Here is a 19,357-nt window from a genome sequence, read left to right on the forward strand (position 1 = left end):
TATTTTGATGTGAGGAATGAGGGCTTTAGTTCTCTAACAGCCATTGGTTGTAGAAATTGACATATCATGTGTAAGGACCAAATTTGGGTTTCTCGCCCAAATGATGGATGGACTTAGGCCCAAAAGGCCCAATACAATGAATTTATAGAGTGTGGGTTGGAAAACTGAGTTTTAATAAATCGGTCCACAAATGAAGTGGATTCAAATGTCAAGAAAATGTAAATGGACTAGTTTAATCTAAAAAAAACTGTCCTCGGCATAGTCCGAGAAGATCAATGTTTTTCTTTCTATTTCCGATCCCCCTTTTCTTAGGGGTCTCTTACATTATATATCTCCTTTTGAATGATCTTGGCCTTCCACTTGTTGATTGTCCAAGCCACCACTTGAGTGCTTGTCCCATCGGACACCCTCATAGGCTCTTTGTGAGTTGGGGCGACTAAGACAACATTATTCAGGGGCCTTCTCTACATAAATGCGGCTAGAGAGTTAGCTGCAGAGCATTCAATGCATTGGTAGTAGTTTTTTTTTAAATTTTTCTCAACTCCCACTTTGTCTCGTATGTTCACAATGCATATCCTTATCAACAAAACTTTCTGGAATGTCACTCTAGATAATAGAGCTCACCTTCTGACCCCTTCTTTGTTTAGCCGAGGAGATACTTCTCCTCGGCTAACCTTTCCCAGCCTTTACAACAATAGTTTACTCATGAAGTTCTTGGTCTTACTCCTTCCTTACTGTTGATTTATTCTCGAACTACTATGCCTCCTTGGACAAGCCTAAGACCCAATATATATTAGGGCCTGCGTCCCCACATCATGGATAGGGGTTTCCTTGAAAAAGAGACAAAAGGTCATGAAAATAATTATATTTTTCATAAAGTAATTGTAGTAGCAACATTTTTTGTGTCAAAGCTAGAACATTGCCCTAACATTTTTTTTTGGTAATGGTTATAGAAGAAGCATTAAGAAAAAGTTATTTAGGTAATCTTTGTGCCTAAAAAAAGAAATAATCTTTAAAGCCTGGGAATTAAGCAATAAGCTTCAGTATATTTTTCTTATGAAATAGTGGCTATGGCAATCATTGGTTTGTTAAAGCATCCGAATTTCCTTTAAAATACTTCTTATAAATAAAGGACTGTTTGAGACCCGTTTATTTTGCTGAAATTGAAAATTTTTTGCAAAAAGTACTGTATATAAATGTAAAAATTAGTTGAAATAGTACAATAAAACTCATGAATAGTACTAAAAAGCGTAGTGGGATCCATGAATAATAGCAAAATTAAGATAAATAGTAAAATAAGCTGGCAAATTTCATCATGCCAAACGTACACTAAATTGGCACTACTTGAGTGGTTTGGAAAACTTGTAACTAGGGTACAATGGGACAATGTACTCTAAAAAATAAATGTCAATAACCCAATTTATTTTTTGATGAGTAAAGCTTAAGAATAGGTTTAAACAAGGAATGGCATGAGATTAGTATTGTGAGATGCTTAACACATTTCATATCTTTAATCGAACTTCTGAATTTATCTTTCAAGTTCTAAACATAATTTTGGAGCCTTACTTAAATTACAAAACCCTCAACATTCCTTTAATTTAAGTTTGATGATAAAATCAATTAAACATAGGAGACCAATCATCTCGCTTGACTAAGATTTTGAATCTAGTTCAACTGAGTTTTGACTTCACTTGAATGAACTAGCTTGATAAGCACTTCTTTTCCAGCTTCAACTATGGTTTTTATCACCCAAAATTACAATAGAAGTATAATCCAAAATACATAGAAATTCATCATGAAATTAAGCAACACTTAAAATCCTAACAATTTTTCTCTAGATTGTGCATTACTTTCCCATTTCCCAATTCAACACAAAGACCACTATTAGACATTTGTATTAATTTCACAACCTAATTCAATGTCATTAGAAAAGCCCTCCAATCTTTGGACTCTATTTTTGTCATTAGAAGTGTAGTTATTCTAAATACCCAATAAATTGTCGCAACATTTTTACATCCGTCGTTTATATGTCAAATAAAATTAAATAAAATATTAGTCTATGACCCATGCGATGAGGCTTTTTTTTTTTTTAGTAGTCCTATTTTGTAAAATAAAAAAAAAAATTGTGTTTTTTTTTATTATATATATATATATAATTTTATTTTAAAAATCTAATTTAGAAGTGAATAAATCAATTTGAAAAATAACAGAAGAGTGGTCGTATTTTTTAGGTAATATTGTAGTTAGAGTTGTATTTTTACCAAATTATCCTTTAATTTTGTCTTTACTTAAAGTCTTAAACATAGGGGTGTAGGGGTATTTTTGAACTTAAAAAATGAGGAATCCAAACAGAAAAAATCCCTTAAATAATATTATAGAAAATGTTGTAGAATGTTTAGGCACACATTATTGTTTTCTTCTAAAAGAAATGTAAAACTTTCTAGAAAAAAAAAATAGAGAAAAAGAAATACTAGTTCAGTTCCCTCTCTCAGTCGCTACTTGTACTACTCACTACCACAACCTTTTATTTCTCTTTTCTCTAGAACCCTCCACAAAACCCTTAAAACCCTAAAACCCCAAAGGTACAACTCCGAGCACCACCACCACCACCACCACAACCACCAGCAATGGCGTTGTTGTACTCTCTCCGCCTCCACCGAACCCTAACTTCTCTCTCCACTCTCCACCGCTCTCTCCCCTCAATCTCCGCTTCCACCTCCACTCCTCTCCTCCACGGCCCCATTTCCTCCACCGCCACCGCCACCACCACCACCTCCTCCTCCAATCTCCTCGCTAAACCCCGGCCGTTCCGATCATCGGCCATCGCGCTCTACTCGTCTCGCTCGACCTACAACCCCAACAGCAACGAAGAGATCGGACCCGATACGATACTCTTCGAAGGCTGCGATTACAACCACTGGCTAATCGTCATGGATTTCGGCAAGGAGAATAGGCTCTCGCCTGAGGAAATGGTCCGTGCCTACGAGGAGACCTGTGCCAAAGGCCTCAATATCAGGTCTCTCTCTCTTTCTCTCTAAACGACTTGTAGTTTTGCACTCTCTGAACTTCGCTGTTTTTCTATGCTTTGCTTATTGCTTATTTGCTGAAACTTTGTTAAATTAAAGTACCCATTTGGCGTTGCTGTAGGAATTAGAGCGTTTAGTTGTAAAGCTTTTGCAATAAGAGTGAAATTTATTTGCTTATTGCTTATTTGCATTTTTTTTTTCTTTTTTATCATAAGAGTAAAATTTAGGGTGTGTTTGTATGAGTTGTTAGAAAACTGTGTTTTGAGTTTAAAAGGACCCTTTATAATAAAAAAGCTATGAGGAGTTGTGGTTGCAAAACAGAGTTTTGGGTTTTTTTTAAAAACGCTCTTTTAATCTCCCAAAATGCCTAGCCAAATGAACCCTTATTAGAAAGAGGGATTGCTCAAATGTGAGCACCCGTAAAAGAATTATAAAAGAACACTCATGAGGTCCAAAAAATCACAATATAGAGATTTAATTGAAAAGTTTTTTTCAGTGTTTTGAGCGTTTGGCAAATTATAGTGAATTTTGCTTTAAAGTTTCTATCTTTATCAGGCATGAATGGTATATTGTAAAGCTTTCTCCTAAAAAGCTTCAAATTACAACACCCTTTGAACCTCCTTGTCTTTTGTGTGGTTATAGATGCTTGTTTTAGCTAAGGATTAATTATTATGAATGTGAATTAAAAAAAAAGAGTTTTTCTTTAGTTTAGAATGTGGATTTGTTTAAGTTTGTTATGTTTGGGGATTTCTTTGGTAATGCATACTCTATTTGATTGGTCCTGTTCATCGGGTCATATAAATACTGTTATAGATTTCAGAGAATCGCTTCTATTTTGTGCGTATGTTTTGAAATTCATTTAGGTTACAAAGTGCTCATCATTTTGAGCTTGTGTAACCTATTTTATTAATAAATCCCTTATTAAAAAAATAGGTTGGGAGTACTTAAAAAAAAAAAAAGGTTGGGTGTGTAAGATTATATTGGGAAATTCCATGCATTGGGCGAGGGTTTCTAGGCTAGTATGAATTCGCTGTAAGCCCTTATTTTCCACATGGACAGAGTTTACTTCCAAACCCATTTAGAGGAAAATTTCTTCAACACAATATGTGGCGATTCATCTGACTTTAAATAATTTAAGGAGCCATGTGATGCTGTTATGAATTGCCAGATTCTTCTAAATCAGTTTGGAGGAAAACTTTGTCCTTTTTACATAGTTTAATTCTCAACCAAAATGCATTCACATTGCCAAACCATGTAGATCTTTGTGTTGATTTTTCTATCTTTTCTGTCTAGTTTACTGATATTGCTCAGTTCTGAAATCTTCAGCAATTTCTAATCTTGAAGGCATCCCGCTGACCATATGTACAATAGGCTCTACTCTGTTCTACATCACTAGTTTTCATACATATTTGTATATAGTTTTCGTACCACAAGAGAATAAGCTATAATGTTCTTTTTATGATTAATTTGATGAATGGCTTTATGTTAAAAGCTCTACTAGTTTCCTGCTGGACATTTCCAGTGTTTGGTACATCAAGGTACCTTTAAGTTTTGGAGCTTTGTGGCTTGCAATGATCACGTGGATTTTGTTTTTGCTGTTGCTTGTTGCTTGTCTTATTCTTTTACGGTTCCAGTGTGGAGGAGGCAAAAACGAAAATTTATGCTTGTAGCACAACAACATATGTTGGCTTTCAAGTTTTGATGACAGAAGAGGAGTCTAAAAAATTTGAAGGTAACTGTTTGTAGTGTTGATCACAAATAAAAATGGCATTTGGCCTAGATGCTGACTTTCCATTTTGTTTGAAACAGCTTTACCTGGAGTTACCTTTGTATTGCCAGATTCTTACATAGATCCAGCAAACAAGGAGTATGGAGGTAGGGTTTTTTTTTTTTTTTTTTTTTTTTTTTTTTTTTTTTTTAAATTGAAATTTTTAGTTAGAGAATACTTGCAGTTCATATTGTAAGTTGATTTGTCCCGTTATGTTATGGTGAATAATTTTTTTACTTTTGTTTGTTAAAATAATGAGTTGGACCTTCCTTCCATGTTGGGCATTTCAATTTTCAGCTTAGACTAACACGCTATACTTATCAGGAGATAAATACATTAATGGTACAATTATACCTAGGCCACCACCAGTTCAGTATGGAAGGCAAGGGAGACCGCGTGATCGAAGAAATAACCAAACAACATATAATCAATCAAGACCGTCATTCGACTACCAGGCAGGAGATGGAAGGAACCGTGGCGCTCCACAAAATTATTCACCACAGCAGAATTATGGCCCTCCAGGACAAGCACCACAGCAGAATTATGGCCCACCCAGACAAGCACCACAGCAGAATTATGGCCCACCCGGACAAGCACCACAGCAGAATTATGGCCCTCCAGGACAAGCACCACAGCAGAATTATGGCCCTCCAGGACAAGCACCACAGCAGAATTATGGCCCTCCAGGACAAGCACCACGGCAGAATTATGGCCCACCAGGACAAGGAGAAAGAAGAGATCCTATGCCCATGAACAACATGAATTATGCCCCTGGAGGAATGGGCAGTCACCAGTCTGGGAGGGGAGATCCAACACCTTCACAACACAGCAACTACAACCAAGGGCAGGGAAATTATCATCCCCAAGAACGTAGAGACTTCCCTCAAGGAAATCAGAGTGCTTATGTGCCTCCTGGGAAGGAGAATTTTATGGGAGAGAATAGGAATTATGGTCCTCCACAGGGTGGACCTTATGGGCAAGGAGCAGGTGGATATCAAGGCCAAGGAACAGAGGGAGCTTATAAGCAGGGAGCAAGTTCTGGCTATGGGCAGAGTTACCCAGGGCCTGGAGAAGGTCAAAGGTTCTCACAAGGTGAACAGAGGAACTGGCAAGGAGAGCAAAGGACCTATGCACCAATGGGACAAACGGGAAGTGACCAAGTAAGACATTCCCCTTTTAGTAACTAATGTGAACCTTTGACCTGTAGAGTACCTTTAGAATCCGATAATGAGCTGGAAAACATGATAAAATTTCCACATAACGCATTTCCCTTTTTGTGGAAAATGTGGGCTACTGAGAGTGGCCTTTCTTAAAGCCCCTAAATCCTGCCCTTACAGGCTCAGATGTGGAACCATTCCTTTTGAAGTGGAAAGTTATGCTATGAAAATGAGAGTATTTCAGATGTCCTGTTGTATGTGAGATATATTGCCCATATGGGTGAGTAGTACAAAGGAGCACTTTATTGGATTAAAAGTATTCATACACAAAAAGGAATTTATCAACAAAAAAAAAAATATTCGTCCACAAAAAGGCATCTCAGTGAGTGTATTAATAGTAGCTTTTAGACAATGAACTTATGACTCATGAATTGTTCCATGCAAGCAAATAAGAACATAAAAGGGTAGAAACGTATTGCCTGATTTCTCAATGCTGAATTTACCTTTTATTCTGGATTTTAGACCTCTGGTCGAAGTCCTCATAATTCATTAGAGATAATCTTTTGAAGACTGAAAGTATAGGGAATTTTTACCTCTCTTATGCCTACTCCAACTCACTGACCCCATTTCAGTTTAGCCTTCCCTCATAATTCATAATGTGATTATTGCTTTCTGCAGGGGCGATATTGAAAACACTACGGATGGTTATTCAAGACTAAGATGAGAAGGGATCTGTAAAGAAGATATGTTTCTCTCCTTCATTCTCGCGAGCAAGGAGAAAATGCTTAGGAACTTTCGTATTTCTTTTGAATTGGAAATAATTTTTACTTTAAAAAAAATTGTTTAGGAACTTTTGTAGCACTCATTAAAAAAAAAAAGAAGAAGAAACTTTTGAGTTTGTCATGGTAAATAGTCTGCCTTTTTTATTCTTTGGTGCTCTTTATTTGATTGTTGACTTTTGAACCGGCAAATTTCATTTTTTAAGCTTAAAACTTCAATTTCTGCTTCCATCCAATTCTATGTGATTGTTGTCTTTGGAAGCAAAGTAAGTGTTTTATAGATCTTATCTCCAATTGAATTCTCACTCAGTTGAACCCTTTTTTTATACTTGCATAAGTCAGAGCACTGGATCAAGTGGGATGATGCCTCACTAACAACAATTACCAACTTGAGAGCATCTTCAACAAATTTATCAAATTTTTGTACTATTTAGAGAATAAATAGTGACTTTCAAATACATTTTTCAACAGATTTTTTATCTCATTCTCTATCTCATTTAAATATTATTTCTTTATTCATCATTTATTCTTTTTTTAACAATTATACATCTTCCAACATTTTTTTATTCAACATCTGATTATTATAATAGAAAAAAAGAATGTAAAGAATGAACAATAGCCAATCAGACTTGATGAGTTACTATTCATGAGTCAAAAAAAAATTTGGGTATAGGGAATTCATTGGAGGTATTTTTTTTGTCTTATTCTCTATTATAGAGAATATTTTGCTTTTGCATAGACCATTGAAAATGCTCTTAGACGATCATAATGTTGAGTTGAGTTTGGAAACGTGCCATTCGCTACTATCTCATGCTTTGAATTTGATGAACAAACTCTGAAATTATGAAGCTGTGCTTTAAAAATCGAAGGATGTTATTCATGAACATGATAATGTAATCGTGGCCGCTTGGAAGGAATTAAGGCTGTAATGAATACAGCTTTACGCCAGATTATCATGTAAGAAAAATTATTATTCCACAAATTTACTCTATCTAGGCGGACAAATATTATCCTATCATAAAACCAAATTATGGATGTCAGTAATACATGATATCAGAAAAGGATTTTGATTAAATGGGATTTGGTGCGACACTTTGAGATTGATGATATTATAGAGATTCGGAAATAGAATGATATTATTGAGGACAAAGTTTGGCAATAAAAATGGTTATAGTTTAAGATTACATCTCCATTTAATATATTTTTATTAGATGCGAATTCTGACAAATACACTGTTAAATTACATTTTCTTCTTATATATTTCATGTTTGCATAATTTCCATAAGATCAAAAATAAATAATTATGTTATCGATCAAATGTTTAAATTTCAAGTTTTTGTAATTTAAAATTATGTATAAAAAATAAGTTTATAAATCAAATAGTAAATAAAATTCGATTGGCATGGAATTTTACATATGTACTAAGAACATAAAAACATGCAATTTAATAATTAGATTTTTTAAAATATGTATTTATATTAATTTTTTTAAGTAAGAGTTGTAATTTTAAACTACAACTAAATTTGTAACTAAAATTTTTCTTTATAAAAATTGATTTTGCATATTTGTTCTTAAAACATTCTCTTTTTTAAAATACAAATAGAACTTTCATGATTCAAACAACGATGTGGTTGCCAAAAATACTCTTCTATTAAATTTAACAAAAATTTCTTAGGAATCTTTCCTTATCACAATAAATGAAGAAACTCTATTTTATGGTGAAAAAATTGTATAAGGTGTTACCTTATTCAAAAGGTTAAATTAAAAATTATATACTTTAACTTTAACTTTGATTTTTTTTTTTTTTTTTTTTCATTTCAATCCTCTTAACTTATCCAAAAACTCTGAAATTTTTATGCTAATGCTAGAAACACAACATCCTTAAATTTGCCTTACCTCCTTACACATGGTCTCATGACATAAACGTTTGTTATCTCACTAGCATTTTACTCCTCATTTTTATCCTTAAATTTTTGGTAAAATTCTTTTCTATTTATATATATATATATATATATATATATTTTTTTTTTTTTAATTTGTTCAAATTCATTTGGTGACTTTTGACGTATGACAAGTCAGAAATTTTTTTTTTCTTTTTTGAGAAAAAAAAGAAAAAGAAAAGTGACCGTTTGAATAACAACTCAGAAATCTTGGTACACTAACTTTGGAAGCAGACATTTGAATGAAGTGACCGTTTTCTGTGGAGATGGCATGGTTCCCATTCGTTTCCTTGGACTTTTTCCCGCCATTTTCGGTTCTCTCTCTCTCTTTCATGTGCGTGTTTGCTAAATTTTTTCTCTCATCCCAAACAAAACAACCCAAAAAGAAGAAAAAGAAAAAAGAAATAGTCTTGAAGCTCTGTCACAGACAGTCAGGTCATAACTTGATCCTTCACTTATTAATTATACTCATCTTATTATTGAATTCAAGATCTCCTTCTTTTTTTTAATTTTTTTTTATTATGATGATGATGTTGTTACAAGTACAATTAAGTTGATGAAATTATCTGGGTTTTGCTTTTGTGATTTTTTTTTTTTTGGTCAAATGTTGTGATTTATGGTGTGGAAATTTATTAATAGGAAATGGTAGAGAAAGCAAATCAAACAACATCTTTGTTGTTTGATTTTTTTTCATTAATGGTATCTGAGGAGGAAGTCTTGAGTTCAAACTCTATATCCACTTTATCCTCCCATTTAAAATGTTAAAAATCCTACATGTTAGGCACCACTTATTAAGAGAAGCTGCCACATTTTAGAGGGAGTATTAGAACAATAGTCTGGGAATTAAATTTACCATTTCCTATCAGGTTAAGCTTTTGAGACAATTGATAATTTATCATTTATTTCATTATTTGTCTTAATGTTCTGAATATTCTATTGGCTGATAGGTTTCATGGATTTGAGCATTTCAGTGTGCTTATATGCTATATACGATGGGAGATGTGAACATTTCTGTTGATCATAGGCTTAATTGCTGAAATCTTCTTCCCTCAGTAAATCAAGTAAATTCAGTTGTTAGTGCAATTTCATCCTTGAAATTTGTAACTTCCGTCCTAAAAAATTTAAAAGGTATCAATTTCTTCATTTCATCCTTCTGCTGTTAAATTTATTCCAAGTCGCCTTAGCCTTTTAACATGCCACATCGCCATGCGTGCAATTTCTTTAAACAGCAGATGGATGAAAGAACAAAATTAATACCTTTAGAAATCTTCAAAGGAAAAAATTGCAACTTTTTAACTTTGGCAGATGAAAATTAAATTTAGATCAAACTTGCAAGGGCGAAAATTATATTTCAGCTGCCTCTCTCAGTAACGGAATGATTATCTCCATCCATTATGAAATGCCAACATACTTAATTGCTTGAAAATCTGTAGTATCAAAGAGATTGCTTTCATAGCTTTTATAATGAGTGACATATGATGTATTAATAGTTTTCAGAGCATTGCTACTTGTCCATATATATGTAGTTGTGTAAATGGTTGGTTCATTATCTCATTTCTGTTTCTATCTGTGATTTTTCAGTGGGGGAATGATTCTTGGAAAAGCTTACTAAGACTGGTGTCTGTTGGTGATTATGTAAGAAGAAATATTTTAGGATGTCAAACTTCAACTTGCCTGACTGCTTGCTTGTGATAATGAAGATGATGTATCTCTGAAACTTGAAGTTATATATGACTGAATGAATTCTCATGTGAGGAAGGGCTGTTCCTCCTTGGTGGTTACCTATGATGTTTAGGTCTTGTCAATGATGTCATAGGTCTTTCATTTCCAATAATGAGATGAATCTAGAATTCAAATATTGCTAACAAGCACAGAATGACAAATTGAAAACACACACACAAATTGTGTTTTTAGTTCACAGGTCTGAATGGGTAGTGATAGTAACAATGACCATAAGGCTCTATGCAATGGGGTTGACTCATCTAAAGAACCTGTTTTTATGCATGGTGAATTGAATCTGTGGATTTTAGAAGCTAAATCTCTTCCAAATATGGATTTAACTTCGGAAAGAATGAGAAAATGTTTCAGTGTGTTTGGACCTTGGCCTGCACTGCCTACAACTCGTCCTGGCAAGCATGCGGGCATCACTAGTGACCCTTACGTATCTGTTTGCCTAGCAGGGGCTACAGTAGCTCAAACTGGAGTAATTGCAAACTGTGAAAACCCTTTGTGGGATGAGCATTTTTGTGTTCCAGTTGCTCACCCTGTCGTAAAATTGGAGTTTCATGTCAAGGATAACGATATTCTTGGGGCTGAACTTATTGGAGTAGTGGAGATATCTGTGGAGAAAATCCTTTCAGGAAGCGTAATTAATGATTGGTTCCCTATCATTGGTCATTATGGGAACTGTCTGAAACCTTATCCTGAATTGCATGTTTCTATTCATTTTAGGCCAATTGAACAGATTTCCCTACATAAGAATGGTGTTGGTGCTGGGCCAGATTATAGAGGAGTTCCTAATTCATACTTTCCTCTCCGCAAAGGAGGGAGTGTGATTCTTTACCAAGATGCTCATGTACCTGATGGTATGCTACCTGAAATTTCACTTGATGGGGGAAAGGTTTATAAGCATGGTAAATGCTGGGAAGAGATATGCCAAGCAATTTTGGAAGCTCATCACCTCATATATGTTATTGGCTGGTCTATATACCATCGTGTAAAGCTTGTGAGGGAATCATCAAAGCAGTTACCTGCCGAAGGAGTACTTTCCCTTGGGGACCTGTTGAAATACAAGTCACAAGAAGGGGTCCGAGTGATTATGATGATTTGGGATGATAAAACTTCACATGACAAATTTCTGTTAAAGACGGTAATGCTTATTCACCCCTAATGAACAATAGTTCATATTAAGTCTCTTATTACATGTTGAAAAGCATTCATTATATTCTTTAATACCCAGTGGTGTGCATGGAAATTAATCTTCCACATCGAGTAAATCATGATGTTTCTTCTTATGCATCAAGCAATATGTGTTGCAGTGATTCTTAAGATAATCACTCATTTCCCTCCCTCCTCCCTCCTCCCTCCTCCCCCCCTCCCAAAAAAAAAGGAAATTAAAATTAGGAAAGACAAGAAAGATTGTGCTAGAAAGCTAGTAAAGTCGACCTTTAGATGGAGTAATGTTTTGAAGTTCAATAGATGCATTTTATTCTCTCAGAAAAGCCACACGAGATACAAAAAAAGTTAATTTACAGGATATCTGATGCCCTCATGAGATACAAAAAAAAGTTTATTTACAGGATATCTAATACCCTTCTTCCTTCAAGAAGTTGCTAAACATGCTCATGGATGCATAACCATTTTTATACACAATTCTCCTTGATTAATGATAGGCCTGAATGCAGGAAGGTGTCATGCAGACCCATGATGAAGAAACTAAAAAGTTTTTCAAACACTCCAGTGTCCATTGTGTGCTGGCTCCTCGTTATGCGAGCAATAAGCTTAGTATTTTCAAGCAACAGGTATGGAACTTCTGTATATGAAATTTAACTATGTCATAATTTAATTGCTACTTTGACTTATCTCTGGCATAATCAGTGAATGACAATATGTTGATTATCAGTCATATATTCCATTCCATTCCATTAAACAATTTCATTCACTGATTTGAATAGAATCTTCTAGTCCAGGTGGTGGGAACCCTTTTCACACATCATCAGAAGTGCGTAGTTCTTGACACTCAAGCTTCTGGAAACAACCGAAAAATAACTGCTTTTATTGGTGGTTTGGATTTGTGTGATGGCAGATATGATACTCCTGAGCACAGGCTTTTCGGTGATCTTGACACTGTCTTTAAAAATGATTTTCATAATCCTACATTTCCAGTAAGTGGATAGTATGTATCTTTAAAACCCTTTGTATAGCTGATTTAACATCTAATTCATGGTTATTTATATTTGAATGATGCCAGCACTGTAAATATAAATGATCTTGATACTACTCAAAATATATGGGAGTTGTAAGGAGTAAGGAAGGATGATAGCTTAAAAGTGCCTGAGCCACCCTAAGAGTTGACATACTCCTTTAGGGCTCAGCTTGAGGCTTGAATTTATGAGCTTCATCCACTCATCTCCCTCTATTAATTTTTTTTAGCCAGAAGAAAAAAAAGCAAAGACTCCAGCATTATCCTAAGTTCAAGTGCCATAGAGATTAATATTTCTCTAGCAACTTTGTTGCCATGTGACAATGAGGCAAAGATTGAAGATAGAAAGGAGAGAAAGAGTGCTAGGACAACAAAGGAAACAAGAGAAAGGATGCCTAATTAGATTCTCGTGTGCTAAAATTATGGTTAAATAATGAAATTCACCATTTCCGAACAATTTAAGCTTTTAGGACAATCGGTAATTTATCACTATATTAGAGTAGGTGTCCCAAGTTCAAATCTTGTCTCCACTCTACTTTCCATTTCAAAGTTAAAAATCTCACGTGTTGGACCCCCTCTTATTAATGAGGAGTTTAAGCCCACACGTGAGGGGTAGTGTTAGAATTATGGTTAAAGGATTAAATTCACCTTTTTCTAGCAGTTTAATCTTTTGGCACAATTGGTAATTTATCATTGTGAATATTAAAAATTTTATTTATAGCTTTGAAACAATGACCAGGCTACTCTTAAGACACTTGATTAATAAATAATTCATGTATATTTTTATGAATATACATATTTCTAATTACTTTACAAGTAAAAATTTAGATGATATGCAGACTCACATCATTTATCTGAGTTTCAATTATATATCCAGTTTTGCAAGAGCTTGTTGTCTCCTAGTCTACTGGTAATTTTGTGAATGCTTAAGAACATGGCTGACAGCAGTGGCGCTAGATGCCAGCCTATGTACTCAAAATAGTAACTGTGCGGTTCAAATTGAGCTAGTGGATCTGTATTGTGGTTATTCTTTGTATCATCTTCTCTTTAGGTGAAAAAATGTAATGTAGTATAGATGTGTAAACAGAATACCTTTTTTCTGCTAATGATTTGCTGCCAACATGCATCTTTTAGTAATCAAATTTAATATATTGTCATGATTTTTTTTTCATGAGGATCAAAATTGTAGATAATAGCTTTAAAAAGTAGTGTCCAGTATGCAATATATAGTTTGTTATCTGAATTCCTGGCAATATTTACAGTCTTGTGTCAATGGCCCAAGGCAACCATGGCATGATTTACATTGTAAAATCGAGGGTCCTGCTGCATATGATATATTGACAAATTTTGAACAAAGATGGAGGAAAACAAAATGGCGCGACTTCAGGCTCAAAAAGGTGACTAAATGGCATGACGATTCTTTAATAAAGATAGACCGGCTCTCATGGATGGTCACTCCCTCTTCTGGTCCTGATGGTGATCATAATGTCCGTGTTAGTGACGAAAAAGATCCTGAGAATTGGCATGTGCAGGTAGGGAGGACAATGCTTCAAATTATTTATTTGCACCAGCCCCTCTAATATGAGATCCTGCATAAGTTGTGAGTACTGTTACTTCTCCTTGATAGGTATTCCGATCCATTGATTCAGGGTCTGTGAAGGGATTTCCAAAGGGTGTTCACGAAGCTGAGGCTCAGGTTAGAACCAGGCTTATTTGATGCTACTTATGGCATATGGAGTTCAATATCTATAAATTATTTTCAACCTGGTTAACATTTAATTTGCTTCAAAGTGAAACTGAAAAGAAAAGGGAAAAATCTTTGTTAGTTAATTGCACTTCTGTCTCTTGTTTTCTTGCAGAAACTTGTCTGTGCAAAGAACTTGAAAGTAGATAAGAGCATACATGCTGCATATGTGAAAGCAATAAGATCAGCACAGCATTTTATATACATAGAGAACCAGTATTTTATTGGGTCATCGTATTATTGGCCTTCATACAAAAATGCAGGTATATTGAGCACTGGGTCTTCAATGTTTTCATCATCTTGATAATTCTAATTACTAACTTCCTTCTTGATGCATTATTTTGACATTCTTAATACCCAAATTTTGATCTAATGAATAACATTTTGAAGTTTATTAATATTGTGGTTTACTATGAAGTCTGATTATGTATTTCAGCCTTATGATCCCATCAAATAAGATTGTGAAACTGATTGGATTGATTATACATACATATAACTGTCCTCAACACTGTCATGTTTGTTGGTTCTTGGTCCTGTGAGATTTGGACTTGTGCGCAAACAATACTATCAACTATTAGGTCCTTGATTGGCTAATGGCTACATAGGTCCCATTTCTTTCAGAATAATAAATATACAATGAAATTTTTTTACTGCAATCTACTCAAAAGTTGAAATGCTTCTGGAATACATTTATGCTTATGTATCTAGGTAACTATTTGTATATTCCATTATCTATTAGCTGAAATGGATAATATGAATCCAAATTGCATCAGTAATGTCTGCAATAGCTCATCATTAATCTATCTATGTCTGCTTCGAGGTTGATTATTAACAAATAAGGAGGTTTGACAATCCAATATTATTTTGTTAGGTTTTTCCTTGTTTTTATTTTTCCTGATTCTTTCTTTATTTCAACATGAGGTTGACTTTGTATATTGCCTGCTTTTTTTCTGAGGACACTATACCTGGATGCCTCTTAGCATCTGTCACTTTTATGTCGATGGCCATAAAATTGTCCATTTCAATTTGCTTTATCTATGTATATGCAATACTAATATATATAAATGCATATATATAGACACATACGTGCCTTTCAGATTTTAATTATATACACAGGTGCAGACAACTTGATTCCTATGGAATTGGCCTTGAAAATTGCCAGCAAAATCAGTGCAAATGAAAGTTTTGCTGTATATATAGTGATACCATTGTGGCCAGAGGGTGTCCCAACTAGTGCTTCTGTGCAGGAAATTTTATTCTGGCAGGTTAGACCAATCTATCATTTGTGTGACTTGTAACAGCAAATCTGCACATTGACTTCTCTGTTTAACCGCACGCTGGGGGGGGGGACCTTTTACAGTTAGTATGGCTGTTTGTTGCTTTATCCTTTCTGTGTATAGTTAGTTTAGGATATAATGAACATCCAAGATTGGTTTTTCCATAAATTACTTATTTATCTGTTGTTGCCATCTTAATATGATGGTGAGATGGTATGGCTTGAGCTCCTGCCATTTTCACTGACAACTTTGGAGGTTGACTTATAAATCTTACTCTTGAGCAAATTCAAAAGTACAAAAGCCTAAAAAGCCTACCTCAGTTCAAGTGACCTCAACTGTGGTTTTAAACCCCTACGTTTATCCACAAATTATCCAACCTTCTAGTCTGACTGAAGATTCACCCAAAAAAATAGCTTCAAAATTTGCCTAATGCTTCTTTGGGTTGGCTGCAGATATTTTATAATATTGAATTGCAACTTTTGATTGGGGAAGATGCTTTTGCCGAGTTTATGACATGAAAAGAGCTAATGATTAATATGTGCTTTTTTAACCTCAATATGTCCACTGACCTATTAACGTATGGCTTTCATCAACCTATAAAATGTAGAAAAGAGACAGAGGGTAGGAGAGAGCGATTTTTTATTGGTATTTCAGATGTGATAATTATCTTTGATCTGTATTTGATTTTATTTTTCCTCCACATTGTCGTCATCTACTTAATGGTGATGAATGCTTTTAAATATCATGCTGACATACTATGATACTAAACACCTATATATGATTTCTAGTCAAATTCAAATGAGTGCAGGGACAAACAATGGCGATGATGTACAAGATTGTTGCACAGGCCCTTGAAAAAGCAGGCCTTTCTGATCAATATCATCCACGGGATTATTTGAATTTTTACTGTCTTGGTAAGCGTGAAGCTTCATCTTCGGGAAGTTCATCTCAGAGGAATCAAGAAACTGAAAACCATGCATTGGTATGCTATTTATTTATTCTGTATACTACTAATAAGGTTGCTATTGCTTTTTATATCACACTTTAAACATCTCCTGATGACTTTTATTTCAAAAAGTACGTCACTTAGCCATGAAAATTAAATGTGCATGGTTGGATAAACAGTAGTACAGTGGTCTGAAGTATGTCAGTGATTTACTATTTTATTTTAAGTTCCTTGGTATGCTAAGGTAAATTAGTAATGTACTGGATGTGTTGGTGAATAACACTAAAATTTTATTCAACTCTGTTTACTACATTAGCCTTACAAACAAACATGTTAACTTTTTGAACACAACACAAAAATGTAATTAAGAAATTTATTTATTTCGTTGTTGATATGCCACCAATCACATTCATTGTCACGACAGTTTGTTAGGTTTTGTAGTAAAAGTGATGGTAACTTTAGCATTGTCCTTACCAAAATGTGTATTCAATTATGAGACTGCTTATACACGCGTGATAACTTGTAGAAATGTATTCTTTTTCTTCCTTAACAGGCAGCAGCTCAAAAGTTTGGTCGTTTTATGATTTATGTACATGCTAAAGGTATGATAGTTGATGATGAATATATAATCATGGGATCTGCAAACATTAACCAGAGATCCCTGGATGGTTCAAGGGACACAGAAATTGCTATGGGTGCTTACCAACCAAACTACACATGGGCAGGAAAGAATTCTCATCCACACGGCCAGGTTGAAACTTCAACTTTTCTTTTCACCTGATAATTTATTTAGTTACCTCTAATTTTTTCTTATTTCTTTTAGCAGTTTCTGATAATGAAAAAAATTGTTTAGTGAATGTATAAGGAAGAGAAAGTACTGAAGTACAATAGTACAAGGGTAATTTAGTGTATTGATACACTAAATCTAGACAGCTAGTCTTGGGTCTACGGTATTCTAACAAGCTCCATTTTTATCATAGTTCTAGTCACATGCATGTATGTCTCTTCATTTTTATTCATTGCAACAACTTCAATTGGATGCAGGTATACGGCTATCGAATGTCTCTATGGGCTGAACACCTTTGCGAACTTGAGGATACCTTTCATGAACCACAAAGCATTGAATGTGTTAGGCATGTCAATAAAATCGCCACATATAATTGGGAAGCATTTGTGGCTGAGGAGGAGAAGGAGATGAAGGGAAATTTAATGTTGTATCCAATTCAGGTCAGCAGAGATGGAAACGTCAATTCATTGAGTGGTTATGAATCCTTCCCTGATGTTGGTGGTAAAATACTTGGAGCCCCCACCAATCTTCCAGATGTATTAACCACTTAACTAGTTAATTTAAGCCTGGAAATGAAGTCAATGATATATAAGTTTGAATAATTCTAAATACCCCCATACACTCAAAGAATAGAGAGGGATGATGATCAAATTTTGATCTACAATGCTGTTGGTTTTAACTTTTCGTCCCTAATGCACAAAACTCCACTTCTACGGTTATGGGAAAGATGATTGATACGCAGCCTTACCACAAATTGTTTTTGGAAAGGTTGATTCCTGGGATGGTTTTAACATGTAAAGTATATATTTGTGCAGTCCATAAAGGACAATGAGGCCTTTTTTTTTTTTTGGTAAAATTACAGTTTGAGGAACTTTTGAACTGTCTGACTGATTATTGAGAAATGGGGCTACAAAATGTCCCTTTGTTGAGTTGTAGAGGCTCCTCATTACAGTTATAATCTTTTAGCTGTATATTTCATTGAGGTTCCAATGGAAACTATTTTTTTGTTTCTACTTGATAATGAAGGTTCTCTTGAAATATTGGGAAATGACGCAGGCTAATTTTATTATTATTATTATTTTTTTTTTCATTTATAAGTTATGTAGATGTGTGTTTTTTGCAATATTTTTCCTTAGTTGGCACTAGTCTATTACTTAAGCAAATAATATGATATCATTGTCGTTAAAATAAATGTGCAGAGGTGCCTCTATCGTCTAAGAGTTGTAACAAATTTAGAGTTTGGTACTCTTTTGCTTGTATTTTAGTGTTTTGGATGAATTAGGTGTCACATAGAATATATATACACACACACATATCTGTCATGGATTAATTTATTGAGGATTTATATTTTATAATCAACCTCAAAATTTATGAGACTATAGTTTGGTTTTTGTTGCTATTGGTGATGATAGAAAATTTGAAATTAACAATTGGCATAGATTTTTTCAGCAAAAACAACATTGGCATGGGTTCCTGCACTAATTTTTTGCTTACAAATATGAGGTATTGCTAATTACAATCCACTTCTTGAATGGGGCTTTGGCAACTTGTCCAAGATGCCTATGCTTCATCATCGGGCTAAGAGCCTAAGACACATCCAAACATTTTTTTTTCTTTTTTCTTTTTTTTTTGAGATACATAGACAACGAGAGAGAGGGAGGTGAGGTTTGAACCACAAACGTGGTACACTAGAGATCATAATCTACATTCCTCTCTAACATATGTGAAATTAGTGTACCTTCCTAGATACCATGCCAAAATTGTACCAAGTACCAACAATTACAAAAGCCAATGATGATGATAGAGCTCCATTCAAACTAGAAATTAAATTAGTGGATAATGCTTGTATAAAAATTATGATGAATTCTTTCAAAGGCAATGTGACCTAAAAATAAATATAAAATGAACAATAATATATTAAAGGGCCAATTAAAGGGCCAAGCCTTGGAGAGGTTCACTTCATTTTTTTCATGTTTTATAAATGTGAATATTTTATTAAAGGAGCAAAATA

The 19,357-nt window shown here is 34.3% G+C and overlaps 2 protein-coding genes across 3 annotated transcripts; both read left to right on the forward strand.

Annotated features, from left to right (window-relative positions):
• Positions 1–2,482: 2,482 nt before the first annotated feature.
• On the forward strand, positions 2,483–6,861 carry LOC115977514 (multiple organellar RNA editing factor 1, mitochondrial). Its single transcript, XM_031099398.1, has 5 exons — positions 2,483–3,016; positions 4,661–4,758; positions 4,836–4,901; positions 5,119–5,954; positions 6,630–6,861. The coding sequence occupies exons 1-5, from the start codon at positions 2,628–2,630 to the stop codon at positions 6,639–6,641; spliced, it is 1,401 nt and encodes a 466-aa protein (XP_030955258.1). The 5' UTR covers positions 2,483–2,627; the 3' UTR covers positions 6,642–6,861.
• A 1,990-nt stretch (positions 6,862–8,851) lies between these two features.
• Positions 8,852–18,186, forward strand: LOC115977513 (phospholipase D delta-like). Of its 2 annotated transcripts, none has more exons than XM_031099396.1 (11): positions 8,852–9,105; positions 10,252–11,539; positions 12,075–12,191; positions 12,345–12,554; positions 13,855–14,124; positions 14,220–14,288; positions 14,452–14,599; positions 15,453–15,601; positions 16,422–16,595; positions 17,113–17,310; positions 17,604–18,186. In XM_031099396.1, exons 2-11 carry the CDS (start codon positions 10,598–10,600, stop codon positions 17,895–17,897), a joined length of 2,571 nt encoding a protein of 856 aa, XP_030955256.1. In that variant the 5' UTR covers positions 8,852–9,105; positions 10,252–10,597; the 3' UTR covers positions 17,898–18,186. The 2 variants fall into 2 exon arrangements, with proteins under 2 accessions (XP_030955256.1, XP_030955257.1); XM_031099397.1 differs by having other exon boundaries at positions 12,360–12,554.
• The last annotated feature ends 1,171 nt before the right edge of the window (positions 18,187–19,357 follow it).

This window comes from Quercus lobata, chromosome 2 (genome assembly GCF_001633185.2).
Source record: "Quercus lobata isolate SW786 chromosome 2, ValleyOak3.0 Primary Assembly, whole genome shotgun sequence".
NCBI classification, from domain to species: Eukaryota; Viridiplantae; Streptophyta; class Magnoliopsida; order Fagales; family Fagaceae; genus Quercus; species Quercus lobata.

Bases quoted from the DNA above. Each gene is read 5' to 3' on its own strand.
- LOC115977513 (XM_031099396.1), top strand. From the start codon at position 10,598: ATGGGTAGTGATAGTAACAATGACCATAAGGCTCTATGCAATGGGGTT. The intron at 12,192-12,344 runs GTATGGAACTTC...TGATTTGAATAG, and splicing joins TTAGTATTTTCAAGCAACAG to AATCTTCTAGTCCAGGTGGT. The intron at 16,596-17,112 runs GTATGCTATTTA...CTTCCTTAACAG, and splicing joins AAACTGAAAACCATGCATTG to GCAGCAGCTCAAAAGTTTGG.
- LOC115977514 (XM_031099398.1), top strand. From the start codon at position 2,628: ATGGCGTTGTTGTACTCTCTCCGCCTCCACCGAACCCTAACTTCTCTC. The intron at 3,017-4,660 runs GTCTCTCTCTCT...TTACGGTTCCAG, and splicing joins GCCAAAGGCCTCAATATCAG to TGTGGAGGAGGCAAAAACGA. The intron at 4,759-4,835 runs GTAACTGTTTGT...TGTTTGAAACAG, and splicing joins GGAGTCTAAAAAATTTGAAG to CTTTACCTGGAGTTACCTTT.